This window comes from Vanessa atalanta, chromosome 17 (genome assembly GCF_905147765.1).
Source record: "Vanessa atalanta chromosome 17, ilVanAtal1.2, whole genome shotgun sequence".
In the NCBI taxonomy this organism is placed as follows: domain Eukaryota; kingdom Metazoa; phylum Arthropoda; class Insecta; order Lepidoptera; family Nymphalidae; genus Vanessa; species Vanessa atalanta.
The window spans coordinates 6354157-6378483 of record NC_061887.1 but is presented as its reverse complement, the minus strand read 5'-3'; the positions used below and the strand labels follow the sequence as shown (position 1 = coordinate 6378483).

Sequence of the window (24327 nt, the reverse complement as noted above, 5' to 3'; positions counted from 1 at the left end):
CCATGCGTCACCAACACTGGGTGTTAAGATGTTATATCCCTTGTATCCGTAGTTTAGATAGACATAAAAAACTTGTTTAAAATGTATGATGGCTAAAATGTGCAAGAACAAAGTAACTGATTGTGAGATTAAAAACACTAGATATTAATGCAAGACCAAACCAAAAGCATTAACCTCATGAGCCTCAGTTATGTATATTATAAAGGGAAAGCGAATTATGATGATAATAATAAAAATGTAATTGGTGAGTACGTACATATTTATGTATACCTATGTATAATATGTATGGGTTATAATTTAAAATAAAAATAATCAGTTGTATAGTTTGCTTAACAATTTATTAGTTTCAAATCGTTACAATTTCGGAGTCAATGAAAACATTTCAATTGAATTTAATAACGAGATCTTATTCTGATAATATTTTTCTGATGTTATCGTCGTATTCATCGTTACGGTCATATTTCTTCTTGATTTCCATTAATACATCTTTTTTATTTTCAAATACCTCTTTCAATACTTTTTTAAAGTTTTCTTTTTGTATTTTAGTGCACTTCGCGCAGCCGTCCGACATTACTTCCGGTAACATTTCTGGGAATAAAATAAAAACAGAATGAACAAAAAGAAAACAAAAACATCTAGATTTATTTTGTATGATTTATTACGTAATTTATTTGTGTATTCGACTCAATTCAGTTTAAAACCATTGACACTATGATGTCATACAAATATATAATTAATCTAGAAATTACATAGGTAACTTCCAAAGCTTAGATTTATATCGGTTATTTTTCTGCACATCGTAATGCCTTTAACTGTATGCACTGAAATCTAAATAGGAAGTCGAAAGGGGATAATACGTAATACACTTAATTCTAATAGATAATTTATTCAGTAGAAGTAATTGTTGAGGAAAATGCAGAAATAATAGCATCCTAGGCAGACACGGATGAGTTTCTGATCAGTCTAGTATTTCTTGTATTTGTTGTGACAACAAATCAAATAAATATGGTAATTCTGCAACTTCTACACAACTAAACTATGCACTACACTAACAATCTCAACACAAAAAATCAAAAGTCAAATGATGTGTTTCAAATATTAGATTAAAATTAAAAATCCGAAAATAACTCTATCTACTTTGTACATATTTGTACCGCGTCATTGAATGTAATGATATTGGATACAGGGGTAAGGTAAGGTAGATAGATAAGTTACAGGCGGAAGGAGTCGCGAAGGACTATTAGTTTTTATTGTATTACAGGTTTCTCGAGAAAACAACATATGCGCACACATAGAAGTGGGAAAAACTCATATTCATACCTTTATTGCTTTAAAATATAAACTAAGTATCAAAGACATCAAGCGTGGTAAAGACAATTTTAGTTAATTCCAATTACGTCTGGTTATTTTATAGTCGATCATAATTAAATAAGACATAAAGGTAGCTTGGGCCATGAATAGGGACTAACATTAGGATAGGTTTTATGAGAAAATATTGAATCAAGTAATTCGCTTAAAATATAAATATTGTTACGATGGTCGAAAGTATATGTCCATATCAGATTTAAAATAAATGAGACGCTTGATTAAAAAAAATACTAGAAATATATACATAAAACTTGCGCCAGAAGATGCAACGCGTTTTGGTCAATATTTTAGTCTAAAAACATGGTCAAGCAGAACAACTTTTGTTGATATTTTTGCTTGTAGATACATAAAATTGTACTAACCTTTGTATTCTGATGAATACTCCTCAGTACATGGTCCTTTATCGAGGAAACAGTTTAAATAAGCGGTAAACAATGTGTCATCTTTTAACACTTTATCGATATCGATTTTATCGAATTTTTCATCGTACCCTTTCACACAGACCACGAGTAACGATAATGCCACAGTCGCAAATTTCAACATCTGTAAAATAAGATAGTATAATAGAAATGTAAAAGGTACAGTAACTATATAATTATTAAAAGATTGAGTTGATTGAGAGTCTATATAGTTTCTAATTAATCGAATTATGTGGTTAATTTGAACTAGCGTTCTAAATTTAAATTACTTTTAAGTAATCGTATCTGTAATCGTTAACTAGGAATTTAAATAACGAACATACTAATATATCAAAAAGGAACGTATAAATGTATATGAATTCAAAATGATCGATACGAAAAAGTTTTCAAAATGCTTTATACTTTAATTTAATAAAATAAAATAAGTTAAATAGACATGACTAATGTTGTGTGCATTGAAAATATAAAATATTTGCGATAATACAGATTGAACTAAAATTACTTTTATATAGTCTTCAATCGGAATTCGAACACTGACAAACAAAATGTCCATATGAAAATGTCACAGCATAGACATTATATACAAAAATTTGCGGATATGACCAATTTTGTTAAATTATGTTCAGTACAAAATGTATTTTAAATTATTTTCATTATAGTTATTTATCTATTAAAATAAAAAATAAACTTGACCCCTATTCTATTATGGACAAAAATCATTAATCATCGTGATCATAATCATTCGCTGAGCTGCGCACCTCGCGGACTGTTTACTCTCATACATCATTATTTCTATTCATAGCCTTGATCTTGGTAAAGATTTTGCATTATTTGAATTTGATTTGAGGTTTCTGTTTGAGACAAATAACCTTTTTGAATGATTTGTCTGATAGTTAACAATTACTATACTTATCCAATTTATTTTAATAGTTATAGAAGTATGCCTTTTATTTATGATTAAAGGTAAATCTAAATTTTAACTGGCGGCGAATGTTTTCAGACAAATAAGTCTGCCTTTTGTTGTAACTACACGATATTGCTTTCATTTTTAAATAAATTATATTTTTCTATATAACGACATGAGTATCATTTAATTAATATTCCTTCAAAGATAAAATTCTTTATCTATATATGATATTGTCATTGCCAATACGATTTCAACCTTTAAACCGAAGATAATATTTCTCTAACGATTTGAGTAATAGGCCTGTTCACCTTTTACACTAGGCCAGTCCATAATGTTTATTCAAACGCATCACTATCTAATTAGCTAACTCAAAATGTAAATACAAATCAATTACTTCAGCCACAGCTTTTAGTATACCTACCTTTATTTCATTTAAATGCTATCATTAAAATTTACTTATACATAACTATGTTCTACATATAGCAAGTATATTCTATCTTTAGATAAACTTGAACGTCACTTAGTGGTAAGACTTTGTGTAAGCCCGTCTGGGTACCACCCACTCATCAGATATTCTACCGCCAAACAGCAGTACTCAGTATTGTTACATTTCGGTTGGAAGGTTGAGTGAGTCAGTTTAACAACTGGCACAACTGAAATAACAGTTGTTATAAGGTGGGTTGTGTATTGGCGATGTAAGGAATGGTTAATATTTCTTACAGCGCCATTGTCTATGGGCGGTGGTGACCTCTCACCATTAGTTGACCTGTTTGCTCGCCTGCCTACCTATATTATAAAAAGAAAGTAAGAAACTGACTCACTCACTCTATAATAACTTCGTACCTTGCTATGATTAAAACCAGAGTCGGATTTAAAGGTCTGGAGGCCCTGGAGTAACAGAGCCGTGGAGTACTTAAAAATTATATTATTTATTCATTTGAATATTTTAACTACTGTCAGTAAGTTATTATTTATTTACTTGTGTCGGTAATTTTAAAAACAATAATTAGTAACATTATAATTTGACTATATCTAGATATTTCTTAACTCGTCGAAATTTCTGTTGTGGGGACCCCTCTCATATGGAGGCCAAACTGTCCTGGGCAGTTACCCCAGCTGCTCTCGCCTTAATCCAGTTAAAACTATCTTATCCCTGTTAAAACTAGCCTATATTTCTTCGTTAATTGAATGCGCAGTTCTTATAATTAGTGAATCAAAACTTACTAAAGGGATTTACTTTATAGGCACTTTTGAATAACGTAATCAGTATGAACAACGAATCATTACCTAAAGATAATCACTAGAATTGAAAAAAAAATCGTTTCAAGCTTAACGTTTAATTTGGCACTCATAATTTAGCTATTGTCACATAGGATGGAGGAGATACGAAGGAGATTGATCGCTACGGTTTACTTAACATTTAAAATCTGAGCAACCATGGATGTGATACACTTTCGACTACTTACGTATCTAATACTCTTGAAATAACTTCATTTTATAAGAGACTTAAAGTTTATATTATTTAACAGTATTGGCCCACATAGTGTAACTCAATCGAGATTTATTGATGTATGTATGTATATATTATCTTTGTTATAATCAGATAATGGATGAGTGTTTCTATTTCTTATGACGCATCTCGAAATCATCAGCATCGCATCCTACGAGCTCCCGTAGATTTTGGCGTCTGACCAAGTCTGTGCAAAACAATTTCTGCCAACCTTCGCTTCCACCGCTCAGGAACTCGAATGCATCAGTAGCCTATCGCAGGAGATATCCGATCTTATGGCGGAGTTCTTTGCCTACAGTTCTGTGATCGAAAATTGTAGTACGCTGCCACCAAAAATACCTTCATGTGGCCACACAATGCCTGACATTAAAATCAGGCAACGTGATATGCGTGCAAATCTACAATCACTCGACGTACAGAAAGCTAGCGGTCCTGACTGTAGCTGTAGCTAGAGGTACTGGCTATTGACGTTCACTGTGAATTAAAAATATAAACTACATTTAACCGTAACGGTAATTTTAATTATCATTCTACTTGAAGTTCTACTTGACAAGCTTTATCTTGTGGTGATTCAATAATTCTTAAAAATAACATTGATAATGTTGATAACATTTGTTTGTTATTGTACATACATAAAATCATGACTAATTTTTTGGTTTAACAAGCGACCCACCCCGGATTCGGGGGCGCAATTTATTAATAAAGAAGTGACAAATGCGCTAAGCAAGAATATATGAAGTAGGTATAATAACGATTATTTATTCATTAATGTCAAAGTCAAAAATCTTTATTCAATATAGAAGTGTTTACACTTGCTTATTGATAGTCAAAAATCTACCCCTGGTTCGGAATTTAGCACCTCGGACCTGAGAAGAACCGGCGAAAGAAGCTCAGCGGGATATATTTTTTATTTTTTTTTACCATTTTGCATGTTCAATAATAATTATATTTTAGTTATTTGAAACAGGCTGGAGGCGATCATTTCATTCCCAAGGTGTGCAGTCAACTAAAAAGTTATTAGTTTGGTAATATCCTTTAGCACACAAACGCTCTTTAACGATTCTTTTGAATTTTATAATTGAATAATTTTGAAAATTTTCTGGGATCCTGTTGTAAAAACGTATACATTGCCCCAAAAAAGAGTTACTAACCCTGTGTAATCGGGTACTTGGAGTAACAAGTTTATTCTTGTTCCTAGTGTTAATAGAATTTACGTCACAATTTCTGGGAAAATCATTTATGTAATGTATATAAATATGTCATGAATCTAAATATGAATATTAATTTTACTGCAAAATGGAGAGCAAAATTTGTCCGTGGTTTATAATAATTTGTATAATTATAAATGGCAAGGTCAAAATTTTATCGTTACTGGCAGCTATCTGATCCGTTTAACAGTGAATACGTTTCTCAATTTGAAAACGAATATCTCCTAAAGTATTCATTCTAATGATTTTAGTCTAACGTAAATGCCCATCATATTTATCTGAAGGATGAATGAGTAGTTGGAGAAAGTCGCCTCGCAAATAAATTATATATATAGTTTTTTACTGATTTGTAATAAAAATAAAAAAAACTATTATGAGTAGCCCTTATGAGACAGACACATACCCGTACAGATCTTTCAGCAGGCTTTTTTAAGACCCACAACTTACTAATATCAGCCTACATACATAGCAAGTGTTAGTCATGTAAAGGTACGCAGAAAACATTTTTTATTTTATAAAACACCATCATGGTCCAGCCATTTTGTATAAAATGCTTATAAATTATATATATACATCCCTGGTTTAGCGTTCTCTCTATTCATGAAAATCGTTTAAAAATACGTTAAGTGGTTTAAAAGAAATAAGCGGAAATACAGACAGAAAATGATTTTACTTTTTATTATTTGCAGATATTATAGATGATAGAGCAACTGTTGCATGCATTAGTTGATTATTTTTCAATTTACTACTTACGACACTTAAGGAAACACTAAAGCCTGCAAACAATGAAGTGTTTAAAAGTTTCCATAATTATCTCCTGTTTGATATCATAATTACTATTTATAAGCGATCATCTCTTGAACCTTCCAAGTTATTCACTCTTCTTATTCGTGGCGAGTAGACCATTTTAATTTCTTTATTTAATGTTCTATGATTTTTGTCAATGGAATATAAATATCAAGATAACTAATTCTAATTCTAATATTATTTTATCAAATTTCGGCAAATTTAAAAGTCTTTTAATGTATATTTTTATAACTTTAATCTTATTCTGTCTCTAGTTCTTTGTTTATTGAAATACTAGTTTATCTTTCACTAAAACTTGAGAAGTATTTAACGATTAATTGTCTCATTATTTTCGTTCAATAATGCGATTGAATTTTATCTTTTGAATATCATGTTCATAAAATTGTATTATACGCGATGGTTAATTTATTTTTTATCGGTTTTTTACAGACGTTCATGATGCGTGTGATTATTTTATTATTTACGGTGCTAGCAGTTGCGCTCGGCAACCAGATCAGTTTTGAAGATTTGGATATAGAAAAGTTATTGAGCAATGAGGAAAAGAGTAAAGCAGCGTTCGCATGCCTCATGGACCAGAAGCCTTGTGGAGAGATGCAGGGATTAAGAGGTACTAATAAAAAACTATTTATATCTACTACTGAAAATATTGCATTTCAAATCGGGAAGAGTTTATCTTTTATATGCTTTATTTTTATTTAGAATTCATCTTGTAATCGATTTCAATGCAAAATGACTGATGCCGGAAAAGAGTAGACATTTAGCCGGCAGTGGGACTTTTGCTAGTGGTACCTTTTTACATACGGGATAAAAATGATCCATGTTAATATGATGTTTGTTAATATTCTACGGTCAAACCACTGAATCGCATTTGATGAAATTTGGTATGAATCAAGAAATTTGCTTTTTATGTCTAAATCCTGACGCCCAACCCCTAAAACGCGAAAGAGCTATGGTGACAGCGTTGTCTTAAACCGTTTCTGGATTATATATTATCTCGATTATTATATATATGATCATTTAAATATCTGTAAATCGATTACATTTTGTTTTGCATATTACGATTTTATTATCTTGCGCCTGATAAGAAACTAGTTATAAATTTTTAATAATAATAAATTGCTAAAATCAATTTCGGGAACGTCGATGCCAATTATTTTATTGTTATAATTTTATGTATTGTTTCAGATACTATACCATACTTGATAAAAACTAAATGTGGTCAGTGTACTCCAAAACAGAAGCAGAAGTATGATCACATATCAAAAGTTCTCAGTGAAAAACATCCAGAATACTTCAACGCTTTAGCGTTAAAATATTCGTCGTCGGCGAAATAATTTGAGTAGTCTAAAACGGTTCTATAATTCTTAAAGGTTGTTAAAGGGGAAGAGTACATTTTTATGTAAAACTTAAATCACAGTTTACCATTTTCAAAATGAATTAAATATATATACTTGTCTTAGAACGTCTTCAGATTACTAATACTATTTTTGAATTTGGCCGGAAAATACTGCCACCTTTTCAGGTGATAATCATTTAGGAATTCATTTAAATACTATAAAAATCAAAGATATTCGGCATAATGCATTTGTTATATAAAACAACCAACATGTGTTCATTGTTTCTATTCTAATTACCAAAGTAAGGGTTATTGATGTTGGTTCATACCATATAACAGAAATATATTTTCCCTTGATGGTCATGAAAAATAATAATTGTAAATTCACCTTAATGTACAAAATATTATATTAAGTATTCGATTTGTATTCTGTTTAAAATAATTATAATATATAATTTAGAATCGATTGAACCTGTAACAATGTTTTCATGAAAGTGCCAAGTGTTAGAAAAAAAATAAAGTTAACCAATATTATGTTTTGTTATTTTGTATATTTTTTTATATAATAAATATTTATATTATATTAATCAGCTACGTCGACTTATAGTATTTTGTTTAAAATTACACACATTGAATGATTTGCTCTCGTAATACTGAAAGGCTTTTTAAATTACTATTTATATAATTTACAAAGTCATACTAGAATCTGACTAAAAATCACATGAAACAAATGAAACACATCAATTACAAATAAGGTAATGGATAGTCCATTATTAACATGTGGCTCATCTCTTTGTCTTGGTCTCTTTAATTATTACATTTATATATATATTTACATCAATGATAAATTGTTTATATATTAAGCAATTTTGTACAAAATATTACAAAATAATCAATTAAAGATATGCCAAAGCACTTTTAGGTAATTGGGTTGTCAAGTGGTCGGGTCACTGGGTATAAAATTCATACAAACGAGTGAATAGATGGATAGATAATTGTTGGGTGGATATAACAGATGTATTTGTATTTGTAAAATGTACAAAAGGCCGTGTTAATAATGAATAATTCTTAACATAACCTTTTTTGTAAAATATGAATGACGGTATTGATAGAGGAGACGAATGGATTAAGTAAGGCTTGGATGAATTGGGTGCAATAGTGGATTAGTGGATAGATAGATAAATAGTGTCTTAAAAGTTTTTGCAAAAGTATGATAGCGCTGCAGAGAGATTCGTTGATACATTTGCTTAACATGGTGGTAGGGCAGAATTGTAGGGTAAAATTGATAACAAAGAATAAGGAAATATTGATGTTTTCGTGGTATATAACCAAACAATATTTTTTATGTTATGGTTGATGATAATGTAAAATATCTTTTATAAATCTTCTTAATTTGGAATGAATACTCCGTTAAACAAAAAGCTTTGCTAACGAAGCCGTAGATAAACACAATTATATTTGGTCGTATTATATATATGTTTTCATATTACAGTCCTCAAGAAAGTATATCATTTATGTGACATATTCATGAAATCATATATTGATAGTGATAAATTTTTTTTTGAAAAAAATGCAAATATACTAGATTATATCACACATATAGTAGAAGTTAAACTTATAACTCTTTCGCTTTATCGTCTCGCATTTTCGTTTAATCAAATTTTACATAAAAACGATTCTAAAGAAGATTCATTTCAAAACGGTTGGGTAACATAGCTTAAAAGGGAAAGGAAAGTTTTTAGAGTTTTATTTTTGTCTTTTCATAGTTTGTGTGTAACTTAACAATTTATATATAAAAAATAACATGTCCTGACTGACTGATTCATCATCGCCGAGCAAAAACTGCTAAAGTTAGGGCTATGAGATTTGGTGAGTAGGATCGTTATATTGAGTAGACACCCACTAAGCGGTACACAAATAGAGGTATACAAAGAGGTCTTAAATTAACGTAACATTTTAGATTTGCCTGTAATATAATCAATTCCCACGAAAGCAAAGCCACGGCAACAGCTCGTATCATATAAAATATAAAACAAGCATGGACAATACAAACATGCAACAAGATACAAATGTTCGCGGCTACTAAGTAGCAATCTAGAAACTATAAGTCTATGTGAAAGTTTGTGCTAATTGGCTAAGTAAAGTTAATACATAATGGGAACAAATAAATTATTAAACAAACCTGTCTTTCCTCTTGACAACAACGCAGTATTAAAGAACTACTATTGTAGAAAATCAAGTACAATCCTTTTACGTTGACTAAATTATGGCAGCAGAACATCAACGAAAGGGCGCAGTTTTTTAAAAAATACCATTTGAAAATAAAAGCGCTTGCTCTTTTAACTTATTTCAAACTAAACTTCTGAGCAAGTTTTAAATTATTTCAAATCTGAAGACAGAAATATTTATTTAAATTAATGCGTTAGAATGACAGCTACTTGCATTTTGTGTTGACTGGCGTACGATTACATAATCGTAATCATTCATATATTTTGTATATTTACGTTCTTGCATTATTTACATAGAAGTAATTTGTCATGTCTTCTTTGAGAATAAATAAATTTATATAACTATTTGTATTGTTTATACTTTATAATTATTCGAAACAATTCCATTCAACCTAGTTTCATTTTCTTTCAAAGGCTTTATGAAGTGTACGAAGTTTGTTATTATTTTTCGAAAAAAGGTTATAATTTTTTTTTTACTTCCTTTCACGTTTACAGAGCAATTGCAAGGTTTCAAGAATTTTACCATTAACATATTTTCTTAGAACGGATCAGATCTTCTTGCTTGACTCAAGCGCAGGAAATATTTAAATAAATTGTTTACTTATACGCTTCAAACACTCGTGACAAACCCAGACCTTACGTGAAACCAATATAAAAATATTTAAAATAAAAGTTTGATTGCGAAAACAAAACGATGAAAAGAATATAACGATATATCCATTAAAAGAGACGATTAAACATGCAGATTTTTAATTCAGTTAAAGCGAAGATAAAATAAGATTCATTTGTTACTGACAATTCTAAAGATCAAATAAGACAAAGTAACGCAAAAAAAAAAACGTATACTGTTATAAACTTCCACCATCTTGATATTTGTTTTAAAAAAGGTATAACTACAAAACGTTGAATTTTATTTTGGGGGTAATGACATTGAAAACCAGTTTAACATCGGATATATATCTTATAGCAGAGCAACTTCAAAATGTATGTTACAAGGACATCTCTTCTTTATCTATTCGTAGATACAAGACTTAACCTACATAGAAGAATAATTAAAATTGCTACCAAAAAGAAATACCTAAAGAGTTATACTTTAAACATTACTTTTTAATAATTATTTTGAACAAAAAAATATGTTTAGTATACGAGAGATTTTATTGTTACCAGTAATAAAAGAGTTAAAACATCTTCACAGTCGGTTTGATGGAATTAGCTTCAAAAAACAATTGCAACGTTTTACAAACCAACGACTGGAATTATATATAATAAAACACCAAAATACAAGGATAAAGTAGTCGCGAGCGCAACGAATAACACTACTTTTTGTTGATTCAGTTTAACGTTTCGCCCTTCCGCTCGTTACTTTCTTCGATTCCGGGCAATGTATATTTTGTATGCGTTCCGTTACATCGACCTCTTCCTCGGCCTGGGACTGGTTTGGAGAAATGTTAGCACCCCACTCGTCACGAGCCACACCGACTCTGGCCGCCGCAACCGAAGGACTTACCAACTTTCTTACTTTCATCGAACAGTGAGTACTACAATTTGATTTGACTATTTTTACTTAGAAAGTATTTCGCCAATACGAAAGCGCTGAACATTAACCGGGTCATTATTGTGATGTTCTTTGTATTTAAAACGTTCCATCTAAAACTGTATTTTAATCACATACCGTTGCTTATGTTATTGTAATTTGTTGTGTCATGTATAACGATGTAGTTCTATCAAGATTTTTTTTATTGTTGCGTATTTATTACCCTTTGGTATGTCTTAACAATTTTAATTGTTCCTGGATGTTTTACAATATAGATATCGTTTTTTTTAAACATATCTTGTATAAAATTATTAGTTGGTATAATTGTAATAATAACTTGTTTTTTATTAATAATTTATAATCGTTAAAACGTTTTAATTGATCTATTTTTAATATTTCTTATTAATTTAATACAAATCATTATATAATAATATAGCTTATATTAATAATCATCGATATAAAAATTATTACAAACATTAAAGGTATTTTTTTTATTGATTAGTAGATAGGTACTACTCTCTACTCTTAAAGTAAAAATAATATAAAAAAAATGTTAAATAACAGTTCTTTGTACCAGGGAAACATGAAGTACTGGCTGCTTTGTTTATGTGCGCTAACGGTGGTGGCATCCTGCATGGCACAGCAATACCAACAGTTCGTGAATCGTTACGACAACTTTAATGCTGACTCCATCATACAAAACGAGAGAATCCTGCTCGCTTATTACAAGTGCGTAATGGAAAAAGGTCCTTGTACCAAGGATGGCAAGAACTTCAAACGTTAGTATCAATACATCCGGAGTAGGTATACATTTTTCCTTATTTATCGGTTTGGATCTCTGCGTTTTGCATCGTAAATTGTTGTCATTTATAAATAATTTAGTTTTTATTACTTATAGCCGTATAACTTAAAGTTTTCTGTTTATATTTACAAATATTAAAAATGGAATGCTAATGATGACTGGCTAAGTTATAATAAAAAATAAATCGTTTTTTGAAAGCAAACCATTTTCAATACGGACAGTAGAGTAGTGCCAAAAACAATCAATAAATTTTAATTATTAAAGTAATTTTAGTATATAATATATATAAAAACAAGTAAAAGACGTAAAGTGTATAATAGGATTATATAATGAAGTTAGTTTATAGTTTCAAACGTTGTATTAATTGAGTACAAAATATTAAATATAAAAATATTTTGTACAATGTATAATATATACTTAAATATAATAAACTACAGCTATTACTGTTTACTAACATTTAAAAAACTTCGACGCGTTGTATAAATGTTTTACAAAAAGTTCTTATGTCTAACATTAAGATCGACATTTAAAAAATATACGCCTTTACTTGTTCAAAAACAAAAGAGAAAATATAATAGATTTAGATAATAGATCTATCCGTCGCGATTATGCCCTTATTACTACGCACAAAATAAAATGTAAATTGATTATTAACCGGACGTAAATAAAATTAAATAATGACTGTATGTTTCATATAACAATACCCGAGCGACGTTGAAATATCTGTGCGAACATTTTATTCAACTGGCAATATTAAATATTCAATAAAACTAACTTAAATCCGCTGTTAAAAAAGGCAATAATCTAAGCTAACAAATAAAACTTTAATTGATCAAATTCTTAAGCATGTGAATAGAACTAAAAGTGGGCGAATTTAATACGAAACAAGCGATTATTATAGTTATAAAGTTAGTTCATGTTGGAACGTAAATGATATCCTGTAGGTTCTGTATAACTAGGTACACGAAGGTCTATTTTCAAGCTGTCTACAACAAATTTTGTAGGAAATCAGCCATTCGCCTTCAGTATTTCTGTAAGCCATAGTCAAAACTTTTGACACCTAATACGTAATATATATACTCCATTTTCAATAAGAAAGTTACCCTTAAATCCAAAAAGTATTGCATTTAATACGACTAAATTAATATTAAAAGTGAGACAAGCACGTGATATTCACGCTTGTCACGATATAAAAAGGGTAAAACTAAAATGTTTTACTTAAACTTTCTCCGAAATACCACATCACCAATAGTATTATTGGTGATGTGGTATTTTTTGACGACCTCCGTGGTCGAGTAGTGTGTACACCGGTTTTCATGGGTACGCTACTCTGAGGTCCCGGGTTCGATTCCCGGCCGAGTCGATGTAGAAAAATTCCATTAATTTTCTATGTTGTCTTGGGTCTGGGTATTTGTGGTACCGTCGTTACTTCTGATTTTCCATAACACAAGTGCTTTAGCTACTTACATTGGGATCAGAGTAATGTATGTGATGTTGTCCAATATTTACGTATACACGTATATTGGTCTAGTAGTTTTTGCAGTTGGCCATTACGAAAAAAAAAAACTCCTCACTTATTTTTTGTCAATGTGTGCTCAAAGAAATTACACTGTCCGCTATGTTTGATAAGATGAAGTACGATATTGAAAGAAGGCAACACGTCTTTTTGTTAAATCTATTCTTTAATTTTATCAATCACCTTTCTATATTATTTTTAACCTATTCAAATTAAATTATCCTCCTTGTTTTTTATATTTTCAGGAGTATTACCAGAAACATTGACAACAGCATGCGGCCGTTGTTCTCCCCAACAAAAGGCGGTCGTTCGCAAGATGCTCCTCGGAATTAGAGCTAAGAGTGAACCCCGATTCCTTGAACTTCTCGACAAATATGATCCTACTCAAGCAAATAGGGAGGCGCTTTATGGTTTTTTAGTAACGGGAAATTAGAAATAAATAATTTAACTATTGTATATTAAGAAAGTATTTGGAAGTTTCAAATAATTGCATTTAAAATCAAAAATAGGCCAGAGAGCGCCTTTAAAGAACAGTTTGCTATAGCCTAATACATGTTCATCTAACTGTTTTTGCATTATATGCTCAATAATTGTATTCATTTTTAAGTTTCGATCCAAAAATAATCTTGTATAAAAGCAAAAACAAATGTAATATTCCTAGAGCTTGAGGATAATTGATCAATATAATCTTGAATAGTAATTTTATTGTTGTAATGCTATGCCGTAGTGACAAGGACATATTGGCAGGACCAATAATTAACACATATATGCATTCTGCTTGCCTTTCCGAGAATTACTATAAATTACAGTAATATATAAGCAGGATCGATCTAGTTCTAATCGTATTGATTGTAACGCATGCGTAAGGAACAGTGTTACCTTTATGCAAATATGAAGTTTATAATTTTGCTTTTATGCTTTACCGCCTATGTCTTAGCGGAAGATAAATACCCTAACGATGAAATTGACCTCACTGAAGTTTTGGGCAATGACAGACTTATAACTTCATATTCTAAGTGTCTAGTAAATAAAGGACCATGTACTCCGGAAGTCAAAAAACTTAAAGGTAAGAATATATAGAACATTTTATTTACGAAATATCTTTAAGTTATTTATAGACCATAACTAAATTATATAAGGACACGTGTATTTTTACCAATTAAACTTAAGTATAACTTATTTTATATTCTTGATTTTTTTTTCATATTCCTTTAACGATTGACGAAATGTTTCCAAACAAACCCATCCTTGAGAATGACGTTTTTGTGCCATTTTCCAAATTTCATTAAAATTTTCATCATCAAATTTTTCGCCAGCATTTTCTAGTATTTTTCTTACTGAAGTAGAATCCCGTTTAGCATACATGTCACGATGACTAATTCCTAATAATGTAAAAATACTTGGAATTAAACAAGCCTTCATATCTGATTCTTCTGGAAGATAAAATCTATCGGCTTTACAAAAACCAGCTGGTGTTATCGGATAATCCTTGTCAAAGTATCTTCCTGATGGAACTCCAGCCCTGTATTGTTTTTCGGGCATTGCTTTATCATATTTTCCTAGTTCACTATAAGTTGTGGTAAAATCAATAAGCCTTTCCGATGAATCATGTATCTTCGGGAGGCCAGGGAGTGGTTCCCTAAAGTTAATAACTTGAATGAATATTTTATATTCAATTCGAGTTCCATCAAATCCATTCCAAATTTGTAAAAGTGGCTCAATCAAAGAGGGATTACATCTTATGTATCTAATTTTACATTGATCGTAAATTACTTGTTTTTCCATCCAACCATTTTTGGATTCGTCTAAATATTTTAAATTAAGGTAAAAAGTTTTAAAAAATGGCCCATCGAAGCGCTTAGATAAACTATTACGTAAACTGTTTAAGTACCCCAGACACTTCAATAATAATTCTTTATAAGAGTTCATTTCACAAGTTCTTAAAAATTCAGGTAGATCATTTAAATAAGATTCAACTTTTCCAAAAGCAAATCCTTCTGGTACGCAATCAATATTTTTATTTGGTGTTAGTGCGACTCCAAGTTTAGGAATTGTAGTATCTTGAAAGTAAGCTTGTTTTTCGCTGATCGGTGTTTTTAAACCATTTCCTAAGATCAAATTATTATAAGCTAGACAGTGTTTTACTGAAATATCTGAAACAGTTTTTTTTCCAAAAGTTGCATTAGGGTTGAACGAGCAATAGTTACGAGTAGTTTGATAACCAGGTTTTTTAGAAACTGTTGTACTATCCGGTACTGCATCCACTGGCGCAATAACTTCATATAAATTGTGTGAAAACTGAGTTTTTTTACCAAGTGTTGTCTCATATATTTTAAATCCTTTGGGGAGGAAAGGTACGGGGTCTCGTATCTTACCAACTTGTTTATTCCAATAGGAATTATAAGCTGTATTTTTGAAATCTTCTTCTAAAGTTTGAAATTTCGTTTTAACCGGTGGATTAATAAGTTTTGCTCCTTCGCTAAATATACCGGCGTTTCTCATATCTTGTATTTTGCACTTTCTTGTCGGTGACTTATGTACAAATGTAGGTAAAGGTATTATGGCGTCTCCTATAAGTGCGTCAACCGTATCTTGTAAAGTATAACTTTTTAAATTATCTTCGACACTTTGGTCTAATGGCGCTGGCAAACCTGCGGCACAAATCTTAGTATCGCGTTCAATAAACATTCCTAAATTACCTTTACCGCCACTACTCTTACTAGCAATTGCTGAAGCCATTTTGCTGTATAAAGAATATGCAAACGTTTTTACACTTTTTTGTGTTTAACAAAATATAATTAGCACAAAAAACTATAAACGTCAGGTTTATTTTCACTTACTTTTGATGTATTGTTTTTTTAATACGTTATGTGTTTTTTTAAACAGTTTAATAAAATGAGATCTATTATATATATTATGAATATAAAGTATAATCTCGAAAATTGGATTACTAGTTAAGTATCAGATAGCTTAAGCGATATAAGTTAACCTTTAAAATCTAAAATAACTAAAGTGACTTCCCTTTGCCCTTATAAAAAATCAAACGTATAACTCCTGACGACTGGCCAACACTCTGGCCGTACTATAATAATATAATTGCAGCCTTAGTTTAGGTATAATATCGTCCTATATACTTTAGGATATAAATACATAATATGTTAGGTATAAGATATAATTTAATACTGTCGACGGAAACCAATTATGTCTACAGAAGAAAATTACCGGTCATATCAATCACTGGTATTAATAATAATTGTAAGACACAAATTAAAATTAATATATGTATATGTAAATGATACCATAACTATATTATATAAATAAATATTGGACAACATCACATACATTACTCTGATCCCAATGTTAGTAGCTAAAGCACTTGTGTTATGGAAATCAGAAGTAACGACGGTACCACAAACACCCAACATAGCAAAATAATGAACTTTTTCCATCGATTCGGTCGGGAATCGAACCCGGGACCTCGGAAGCGTACCCACGAAAACCGGTGTACACACTACTCGACCACGGAGGTCGTCAAGGTCGTCGTTTGTTTTAAAAATAGGACAAATAACCCCAAATAAACTGTCGTGATCATTAAGGCCTGTTTTAATTTCAGATAATATTTCAGTAGATACATACTGTGTACATATTACACAATACATTTCATACTATTGTCAATTTTGAGAGAATTAAAGATGTATCAAAAATGCACTGTCAGCATCAACATGATATTGTTGTTGATCAACTTCTAAGATATAAATAGAAACTACATTAATTACTATTATTAATTACTATTGTATAACTATCATTAATTTTCAATAGAATCGCGACAAAAATATAAGTTAATTGATTTGCAAGTGATTGTGTGTATAAACCTGTGTATAATATGTTTACTTGTTGAATTTAAATATCGCCACGGCAAATATTTTGTTGCACACATAATCAATACAAACACAATACACTTAATCAGTACATATGGGCATCTAGGTAAAGTAAAGGCTCAACTAAGAATCTCCCTCTGACGCGAAAGTTTGAAGCTTATTCCACCGCGCAGCTCTATTGAGAGTTAATGGAATCACCATGTTCGCGTGTTCTCACCATGGAACCATTTTGATTTTTATGTACTATTAGTGTTTCATTAATCTTTACTAACCACTTTTTTATGGTTTTTTTTTTTTTTATGGCATTGGTTGGTGGACGAGCATATGGGCCACCTGATGTTAAGTGGTCAACACCGCCCATATACAATGGCGCTGTAAGAAATATTAACCATTCCTTACATCACCTATGCGCCACCAACCTTGGGCATTAAGACGTTATGTCCCTTGTGCCAGTGATTACACTGGCCCACTCACCCTTCCAACCGGAACACAACAATACAGAGTACTGTTATTTGGCGGTAGAATATCTGATGAGTGGGTGGTACCTACCCAGACGGGCTTGCACAAAGCCCTACCACCAAGTGTCTAACTTGTGATAAGATTTTATGCAGTCCCGTCTAGATGAATATTACCAACTCTTCACTACATTCCTTATACATTTATGCGTGTAGGTTTGAATTTTAAGTAAACATGTGGAATTACAAGCAAAAAAGATATAACAATCTAAATTCTGCAATTGGCTACGTATCGACAGTGAAAAGTATATTCCATTTGGTGTAGTATCTATGCACGAAGCTGACAACTTGCCATCTCCTTGTAGAGAATCATTAATACATATAAATGTATAAGGAATGTATGCGTGATGTTATGTTTAATGCATTAGGGAAAAAAACGTAGATTTATTTTTATTTTACGTTGTACATACTTTAAACATAATAATGATTGTTATATGTATTGTTCTCAGATAAACTGCCAGAAGCTTTGGAAACACGTTGTGCAAAATGTACCGATAAGCAGAAGCAAATGGGAAGGCAGTTGGTTAACGAAGTGAAAACCAAACATCCTGAAATCTGGAAGGAGCTTGTCGCTCATTACGATCCACAAGGGAAATATAAAGAAGCATTCGCAGAATTCCTTAAATCGTAAACTTAAAAGACAAATCAATAAAAATTATGAATAATTTTATACAAAAACATTTATTTTCTAAAATATTTAACTTCCAATAAATATTTCAATAAATATAATTTTCTTATTCATACTCAATCTTGTTTGTTTTTATTCGTGTTATTATTACTTATGGAATAGTTTTCCAATGCTCGTCGAAACGTTTCATAGCAAACCCATCCCTGCGAGTGGTAAGTTTTAGCGTCTTCCCAAACAGCATTGAACTTTTCTTCTGGTAAAGATTCACCAGCAGCTTCGAAAACTTTTCTAATATCATTTGGCTCACGTTTCGCATACATATCTCTATGATTAACATGGAATAAAGTTAAAATACTAGGATTTAGACAAGCTTTCATATCTGATTCATGAGGCAAACATGTTCGATCAGCTCTACAGCAATTTTCTGGTGTTATCGGATAATCCAAATCGAAATAACGACCTGATGGTATACCCGCCATTAATTTATCATCCTTCTCTTGTCCAGGTTTAACCATATCAGTATACGTAGTGTTAAAATCGAGACATTCTAATGGTATGTCTGACATTTTCGGAATGTCAGGTAAAGGTTGTTTATAATTAATCACATGAACAAATGTCTTATATTTTATCTTAGAGCCGTCAAATGCTTTCCACACAAAAAGCAAAGGTTCGATTAAAGACGTATCAAACCTAATTAATCTGAAAGCGCATGCATTATATACAACCTCCTTATCAAGCCAATCACATTTTAAAGTATCAAAGTATTTTAGATTTAAATAAAATCCCCGAAAAAATGTAGGAAGGAAGCGTTTGGATAAGTATTTTCGGAGAGAATTAAGATGACCTAAGCATTTTCGGTAGAAATGTACATCCGGACTTATTTTGCAAAACGTCAAGCACTCTATAAGGTTGTCAGGAGCTTTTAATTTTCCAAACGTATGACCATTTGGCAAATTGCTAATATTATTATTAGGAGCTAACACTGTGCCGATTCTCGGTTGAGTCATATCTTGAAAATTAGATTGTAATGTATTTACAATCGTTTTCCCGCTATTTCCGAGTAAGATTCTGTCATCAGTAACGCAACACCTTGCGTATGTACCACGTTTATCGACAAAGGTTCTATGACCAAATGTCAAGTCTGGGTTATAGGCAGGAACACAATAATTACGGGTCGATTGAACACCACATTCCTTTGATTTGTGCATATTATCACTATGTATAGGCTCCTTAGGCATTATAACATCATACAAACGGCCGTGAAATTCAGTTTTCTTACCAAACGTTGTATTTAATGTATCAAATCCTTCTGGTAACATTGGCACTGGATCGCTGACTTTTCCAAGAGGTTTTTTCCAATAAGAAGAATATGGAGTATCTTTAAAATCATCTACTAAAGTTTGAAATTTTGTTTTTATTGGTGGATTTATTAGATCTGCAACTTGTCCAAATGGTCCAGCAAAACGTTTATCGAGTGGTATTGGATATCGTAATGGCGGTGCTGGTCTTGGTTTCTTAGGGGGAATAATAGCATCGCTAATAAGAGCGTCAGCCTCATCTTTCAATAAATAGTGTTGTAAACAGTCTGCGACGAAGTCATTTGGTTGAGCTGTTGGTATTCCAGCAGCACAAATATTACGATCTCTTTCAATGTACATACCCACATTACCCTTTCCCCCAGAAGTAGACTTGCGGCAATCTATTGGCATAGCGAAAAAGTCTAAAAAAAAACCTAAAATATAAATAACAAATATATTACCAAAAATTGATTTGACATATTTTGTCAAATTTCTTAATATTTTTTTATTTTTCTTGTTAGTAAAATTAATTAAAACTCTTTTACGGATTTAAAAATTCGTAAAAGAGTCAATTTATTCAACTTTCAGTAGGTTTAAAAAATAATTTAAGTATTTATATATATATTAAAAAAAGACTATTTAGCCGATTTTAAGAAAGAGAAGGTTACATATTGGAACATATAACTCCAAAAAATCCACACAAAAATGTTATTATACATTTCTCTTTATAAGTCAAAAGTTACAATCTACTACATTATTTACATACGCTCTTCGTATAATTTGTTTTTGTGTGTTGTGCAACCTCTAAACGCTTGCATGATTTCAAAGATTGCCGGTTGAATGTGATGTATACTTATCTAATAATAGTCCCTTCATCTTTATAAATACTTGACGGATTGCAATGTTTTCTTTAGTCATTCTAATATTTTAAGCCGATACGTGAAATTCAGGTAATATATACAGAAATCCATACAAAGATTCGTAGTGGTGTTTAATTGTTACAATTTCCACAACTGATTTTAATTCGGATAGAGAGCAGTTCAGTATCAGGTCGTAGTGAAAATGGATATGACATTTCCGTCAATTCATATTTCGAAGAGCTAAAGTAGTAAGAGTCCTTCTTTAGAGCTACTTTTTTCGTAACTGTGCTCTATAAATAAAAAAAAATTAAAATAACAAATCCAAAAGAATTAAAAGGTTAATTTAGTTTATTCAGACTTTAATAACTATGTGATATTCTTATTGTAGTGAATAATGCTAACCAAGCTCATTAGTTACTTCGCAATCCTCACATTGGTCTTAGCGGATTTCTACAGTTCGAGATATGATGATTTTGATATTCAGCCACTATTAGAGAACGACAGGGTACTGATAGGTTACACCAAGTGCTTCCTCGATCAAGGACCTTGCACCCCGGAGGCAAAAGACTTTAAAAGTAAGCGATTGAATTTAAATGGTTACAAATATTGACTTAGTTATAGTTATGTAAAATGTTCTTGGTTTTTCTTAATGGAAATTTTACAATGATTAGAATTGATATAATATTGATTATGGTCCCTTATTAAAAGGAGTGCTTATCGAAAGATTTTTCAAAGTGGTATTAAAATGAACTGCTCTGAGCGCACAAAATAGAACATTCAAACAAACAAATCCTTCAACTCAAAAATATTAGGATAGATTGCAAGCATATTTTTATTAAAATAATTTATCTCGACTTCTCACGATCCTACTAAAATATAATAATTAATAAAGGTATTAAATATGCTATCAGTATCATACTTGTTTTTACAGAAGCAATACCAGAAGCGGTTGAAACGACATGTGGCAAATGTACTCCGAAACAAAAAAGTTTAATTCGAACAGTGATAAGAGCTATAATGGATAAGCACCCTGAAGCTTGGGAGGAACTTGTTGAAAAGTATGACAAAAATAAGAAATATAGAGAGAACTTCAAAATATTTATAGAAGGAAATGATTAAAATGATTTATTATGTAAATTTGCCATTTACTTTTTTTATAAATGTTCACATTCAATTTATACGTATGTTTAAATTCACTATATTTGCAAATTCATGATTACAAATAAATGTACCAAGATTTTTAATTTTGATAGAGATTTATTAACCATGACAGTAGCTTCATTTTACATTTAAATTACACAAATGTACAAAGTATATGTTGACAAATATTTAAATTTTTACAAAATAACACATAACATTAAAACTGTACATTTACGAATTTTCAGAGTAAGCCGAAACGCATTAAGCTTGCTTTACGGAATCGATTTTGTCCTTGTATCTTTGTTGATAGATGTTCTTGGGATCATATTTGGCTGATAGTTCTTTCCATAAATCGGGACGTCTGTTTACCAGATGTCTAATAACTTTGTCGGCACCAGTCTTTTGCTTTTCGGTACATTTCTTACAATCATGTTCCAGTGCATCAGGGAGAGTTTCTTTAAGGGCTTTAGCGTCAGATGTACAACGGCCTCTGTCAACTAAGCAGTCGACATAACCTTTTAACAGGCGCTGAGATTCTAAAATTTCATCGATGTTGATTTGGTCCCATTTGTCAGTGTAAGTACCCTGTGGCTTAGCCCAAGCTACTGCCACGCAAGATGCCAATGCGAAAATAATAATGACCTTCATATTTAACCTGAAATAAATAACAAATATATATGGATATTGCAATCACTTCGCAATATAATCAAATAGTTCGCATAAAATATCACATTATTCCATGTTTACATACAAACGTGGAATATTTTATAAAATACTTTGAATTATTAATGAATGAATTTAAATTTTCCACCATATATATAACCAATGTATACAACGACTCATGATATTTTAACTATAAAGAACTGAGTACTAATAATTTAATTACTATGATTGCCTATTGTTTTATTGTTAGAAGAATAATAGCGCTATTGTTATCCGGGGTCGAAGAGCAAACGACACTTTTAAAATTTAAGGAGTACTAATATTTCACTTGGCTTACTCACTTATTACATTCATACAGGCATCTTACAGACTATAAAAGTAAGCTGTCAGACAGTTCGATGCTATATTCCGGCAAGCTGGTGCCGAGTTAGTTTTTAAATTTTTGAAGGAGAATATACTTATTTCAAACGAGAATATACTTACAATGACACAGATCATTGATAAAAACTATTACTTAAATAACCAAAAGCAATTATTGAACATATTATTCTAATTATTAATGACTTAGAAAAATGTAATAGAAAAAATATCGATAAGCTTTCCTACCTTTAATTCGATCCTGTTTGTTGATTCACTGATCGAATCTTATTCAACTGTGAAGACTTAACGCTTGGGTAAGGATATTTATACCATTCAGATTCAAGTATTATTAAACGTTGCGTTATTGACACCATAACAATTGAAGGGTTCTATGAATCACTGGGTATTAATTGATAAGACAATAGTTTCCCGCGGAAGAAAATCTATAGGTCATCAATCACGAGTAAAAAATGCTGTAAGTATTCGTCAACTAGCTAGTTAATGCTTCGTGTTCATTTTTAGTCGTACAAAGTCCAAAAAAAAAAAAAAATTAAAGTAAAATTCGTGTAAAACCTAAAATAAAAATTACTAACCAAAAAAAAAATACATTTTTAATTTTTTTTTTTTTATTATTTGGTGGTATGTTAGACCACAGGCAGACATTATATATAGGTATGTCATAATAATATCACTTCGGTACTAGAAGGTTCATTATATTCAAAAAGACTTTGAATAAACATATCTTCTCTTCTCTTAAGGCGAAAGTTTGTAATGTAAAAACTAAAAAACAATAGATAAATTAAACTGCTCCTGCCTTTTGGTTTGCCAGAACTTCTTTTAGTAATACGAGGTCAATTAGATGTTTTCGTTGCCAATTACAAGATCGATTGAAACATAATTTAAACATCCAAAAATTCAGTGATGCCAAGATTTTAACCTCTTAATCATTGATAAAGAATCATCGAATTTATCAAATCGATTATCTCTAAACAAACGTACTTTACAAATAAACGAGAAGATGTCGTACTCTTTTGATAGAAATTTAGAATATGATCACCGAAATAAATGCTTAAAATGTATGTAATTCGAAATCCCAATTGAATTCTTATGCGTTTTCCATACAAAAGAATGCTTAAGATTAAAGTATTTTTTTCAATGCACCATGACTTATCCCAAAGTAAATTAAATTAAAATATTTATTCAAGTAGGTTCTTAAATTTAGTAACATCGGTTCGGAATGTAGATTCTACCGATAAAAACCAACAAGTTACTCAGTAGTAAAAATTTTCAAACAAGTTAATTTATATATATATTTCAATATTAATTTATTGCATAGGAAGGCGGATAATA

General features: G+C 30.8%; 7 protein-coding genes across 9 annotated transcripts in view; 3 read left to right on the top strand and 4 right to left on the bottom strand.

Moving 5' to 3' along the window:
• Positions 1-319: 319 nt before the first annotated feature.
• LOC125070487 (ejaculatory bulb-specific protein 3-like) lies at positions 320-4668 on the bottom strand. 2 transcript variants are annotated; one of them, XM_047680379.1, is made up of 3 exons: positions 4161-4668; positions 1731-1911; positions 320-588 (listed from the first exon to the last, which is right to left on the bottom strand). In XM_047680379.1, exons 2-3 carry the CDS (start codon positions 1909-1911, stop codon positions 407-409), a joined length of 363 nt encoding a protein of 120 aa, XP_047536335.1. In that variant the 5' UTR covers positions 4161-4668; the 3' UTR covers positions 320-406. The 2 variants fall into 2 exon arrangements, with proteins under 2 accessions (XP_047536335.1, XP_047536336.1); XM_047680380.1 differs by having other exon boundaries at positions 4416-4668.
• A 1946-nt stretch (positions 4669-6614) lies between these two features.
• On the top strand, positions 6615-8099 carry LOC125070488 (allergen Tha p 1-like). The gene is made up of 2 exons (XM_047680381.1): positions 6615-6826; positions 7405-8099. The coding sequence occupies exons 1-2, from the start codon at positions 6616-6618 to the stop codon at positions 7551-7553; spliced, it is 360 nt and encodes a 119-aa protein (XP_047536337.1). The 5' UTR covers position 6615; the 3' UTR covers positions 7554-8099.
• Positions 8100-11149: 3050 nt separating this feature from the next.
• On the top strand, positions 11150-18776 carry LOC125070649. Its single transcript, XM_047680597.1, has 5 exons — positions 11150-11314; positions 11895-12096; positions 13881-14065; positions 14491-14701; positions 18478-18776. The coding sequence occupies exons 1-5, from the start codon at positions 11165-11167 to the stop codon at positions 18657-18659; spliced, it is 930 nt and encodes a 309-aa protein (XP_047536553.1). The 5' UTR covers positions 11150-11164; the 3' UTR covers positions 18660-18776.
• On the bottom strand, positions 18691-20393 carry LOC125070474 (EF-hand domain-containing family member B-like). Its single transcript, XM_047680365.1, has one exon. It carries the CDS (start codon positions 20363-20365, stop codon positions 18773-18775), a length of 1593 nt encoding a protein of 530 aa, XP_047536321.1. The 5' UTR covers positions 20366-20393; the 3' UTR covers positions 18691-18772.
• Positions 20394-20671: 278 nt separating this feature from the next.
• LOC125070480 (allergen Tha p 1-like) overlaps positions 20672-24327 on the bottom strand; it is a 29609-nt gene continuing 25953 nt past the window's right edge. The window contains exon 4 of the mRNA XM_047680371.1: positions 20672-20727. Coding sequence (XP_047536327.1) covers positions 20687-20727 — 41 coding nt within the window. The 3' untranslated portion in view covers positions 20672-20686. The remainder of the gene's footprint in view (positions 20728-24327) is intronic.
• LOC125070484 (allergen Tha p 1-like) lies at positions 20811-21933 on the top strand. 2 transcript variants are annotated; one of them, XM_047680374.1, is made up of 3 exons: positions 20811-20904; positions 21203-21389; positions 21746-21933. In XM_047680374.1, exons 2-3 carry the CDS (start codon positions 21209-21211, stop codon positions 21931-21933), a joined length of 369 nt encoding a protein of 122 aa, XP_047536330.1. In that variant the 5' UTR covers positions 20811-20904; positions 21203-21208. The 2 variants fall into 2 exon arrangements, with proteins under 2 accessions (XP_047536330.1, XP_047536331.1); XM_047680375.1 differs by lacking the exon at positions 20811-20904 and having other exon boundaries at positions 20993-21389.
• LOC125070478 (allergen Tha p 1-like) lies at positions 21145-23290 on the bottom strand. The gene is made up of 2 exons (XM_047680368.1): positions 23224-23290; positions 21145-22609 (listed from the first exon to the last, which is right to left on the bottom strand). The coding sequence occupies exon 2, from the start codon at positions 22600-22602 to the stop codon at positions 22216-22218; it is 387 nt and encodes a 128-aa protein (XP_047536324.1). The 5' UTR covers positions 22603-22609; positions 23224-23290; the 3' UTR covers positions 21145-22215.

Excerpts from the sequence above, each read along its gene's own strand:
- LOC125070487 (XM_047680379.1), bottom strand. The coding sequence starts at position 1,911 with ATGTTGAAATTTGCGACTGTGGCATTATCGTTACTCGTGGTCTGTGTG. Across the intron at positions 589-1,730 it reads GTATTCATCAGAATACAAAG|AAATGTTACCGGAAGTAATG; the intron begins GTTAGTACAATT and ends TTTTATTCCCAG.
- LOC125070488 (XM_047680381.1), top strand. The coding sequence starts at position 6,616 with ATGGTTAATTTATTTTTTATCGGTTTTTTACAGACGTTCATGATGCGT. Across the intron at positions 6,827-7,404 it reads AGAGATGCAGGGATTAAGAG|ATACTATACCATACTTGATA; the intron begins GTACTAATAAAA and ends GTATTGTTTCAG.
- LOC125070649 (XM_047680597.1), top strand. The coding sequence starts at position 11,165 with ATGTATATTTTGTATGCGTTCCGTTACATCGACCTCTTCCTCGGCCTG. Across the intron at positions 12,097-13,880 it reads GGATGGCAAGAACTTCAAAC|GAGTATTACCAGAAACATTG; the intron begins GTTAGTATCAAT and ends TTATATTTTCAG. Across the intron at positions 14,702-18,477 it reads GGAAGTCAAAAAACTTAAAG|ATAAACTGCCAGAAGCTTTG; the intron begins GTAAGAATATAT and ends TATTGTTCTCAG.
- LOC125070474 (XM_047680365.1), bottom strand. The coding sequence starts at position 20,365 with ATGCCAATAGATTGCCGCAAGTCTACTTCTGGGGGAAAGGGTAATGTG.
- LOC125070484 (XM_047680374.1), top strand. The coding sequence starts at position 21,209 with ATGCTAACCAAGCTCATTAGTTACTTCGCAATCCTCACATTGGTCTTA. Across the intron at positions 21,390-21,745 it reads GGAGGCAAAAGACTTTAAAA|AAGCAATACCAGAAGCGGTT; the intron begins GTAAGCGATTGA and ends TTGTTTTTACAG.
- LOC125070478 (XM_047680368.1), bottom strand. The coding sequence starts at position 22,602 with ATGAAGGTCATTATTATTTTCGCATTGGCATCTTGCGTGGCAGTAGCT.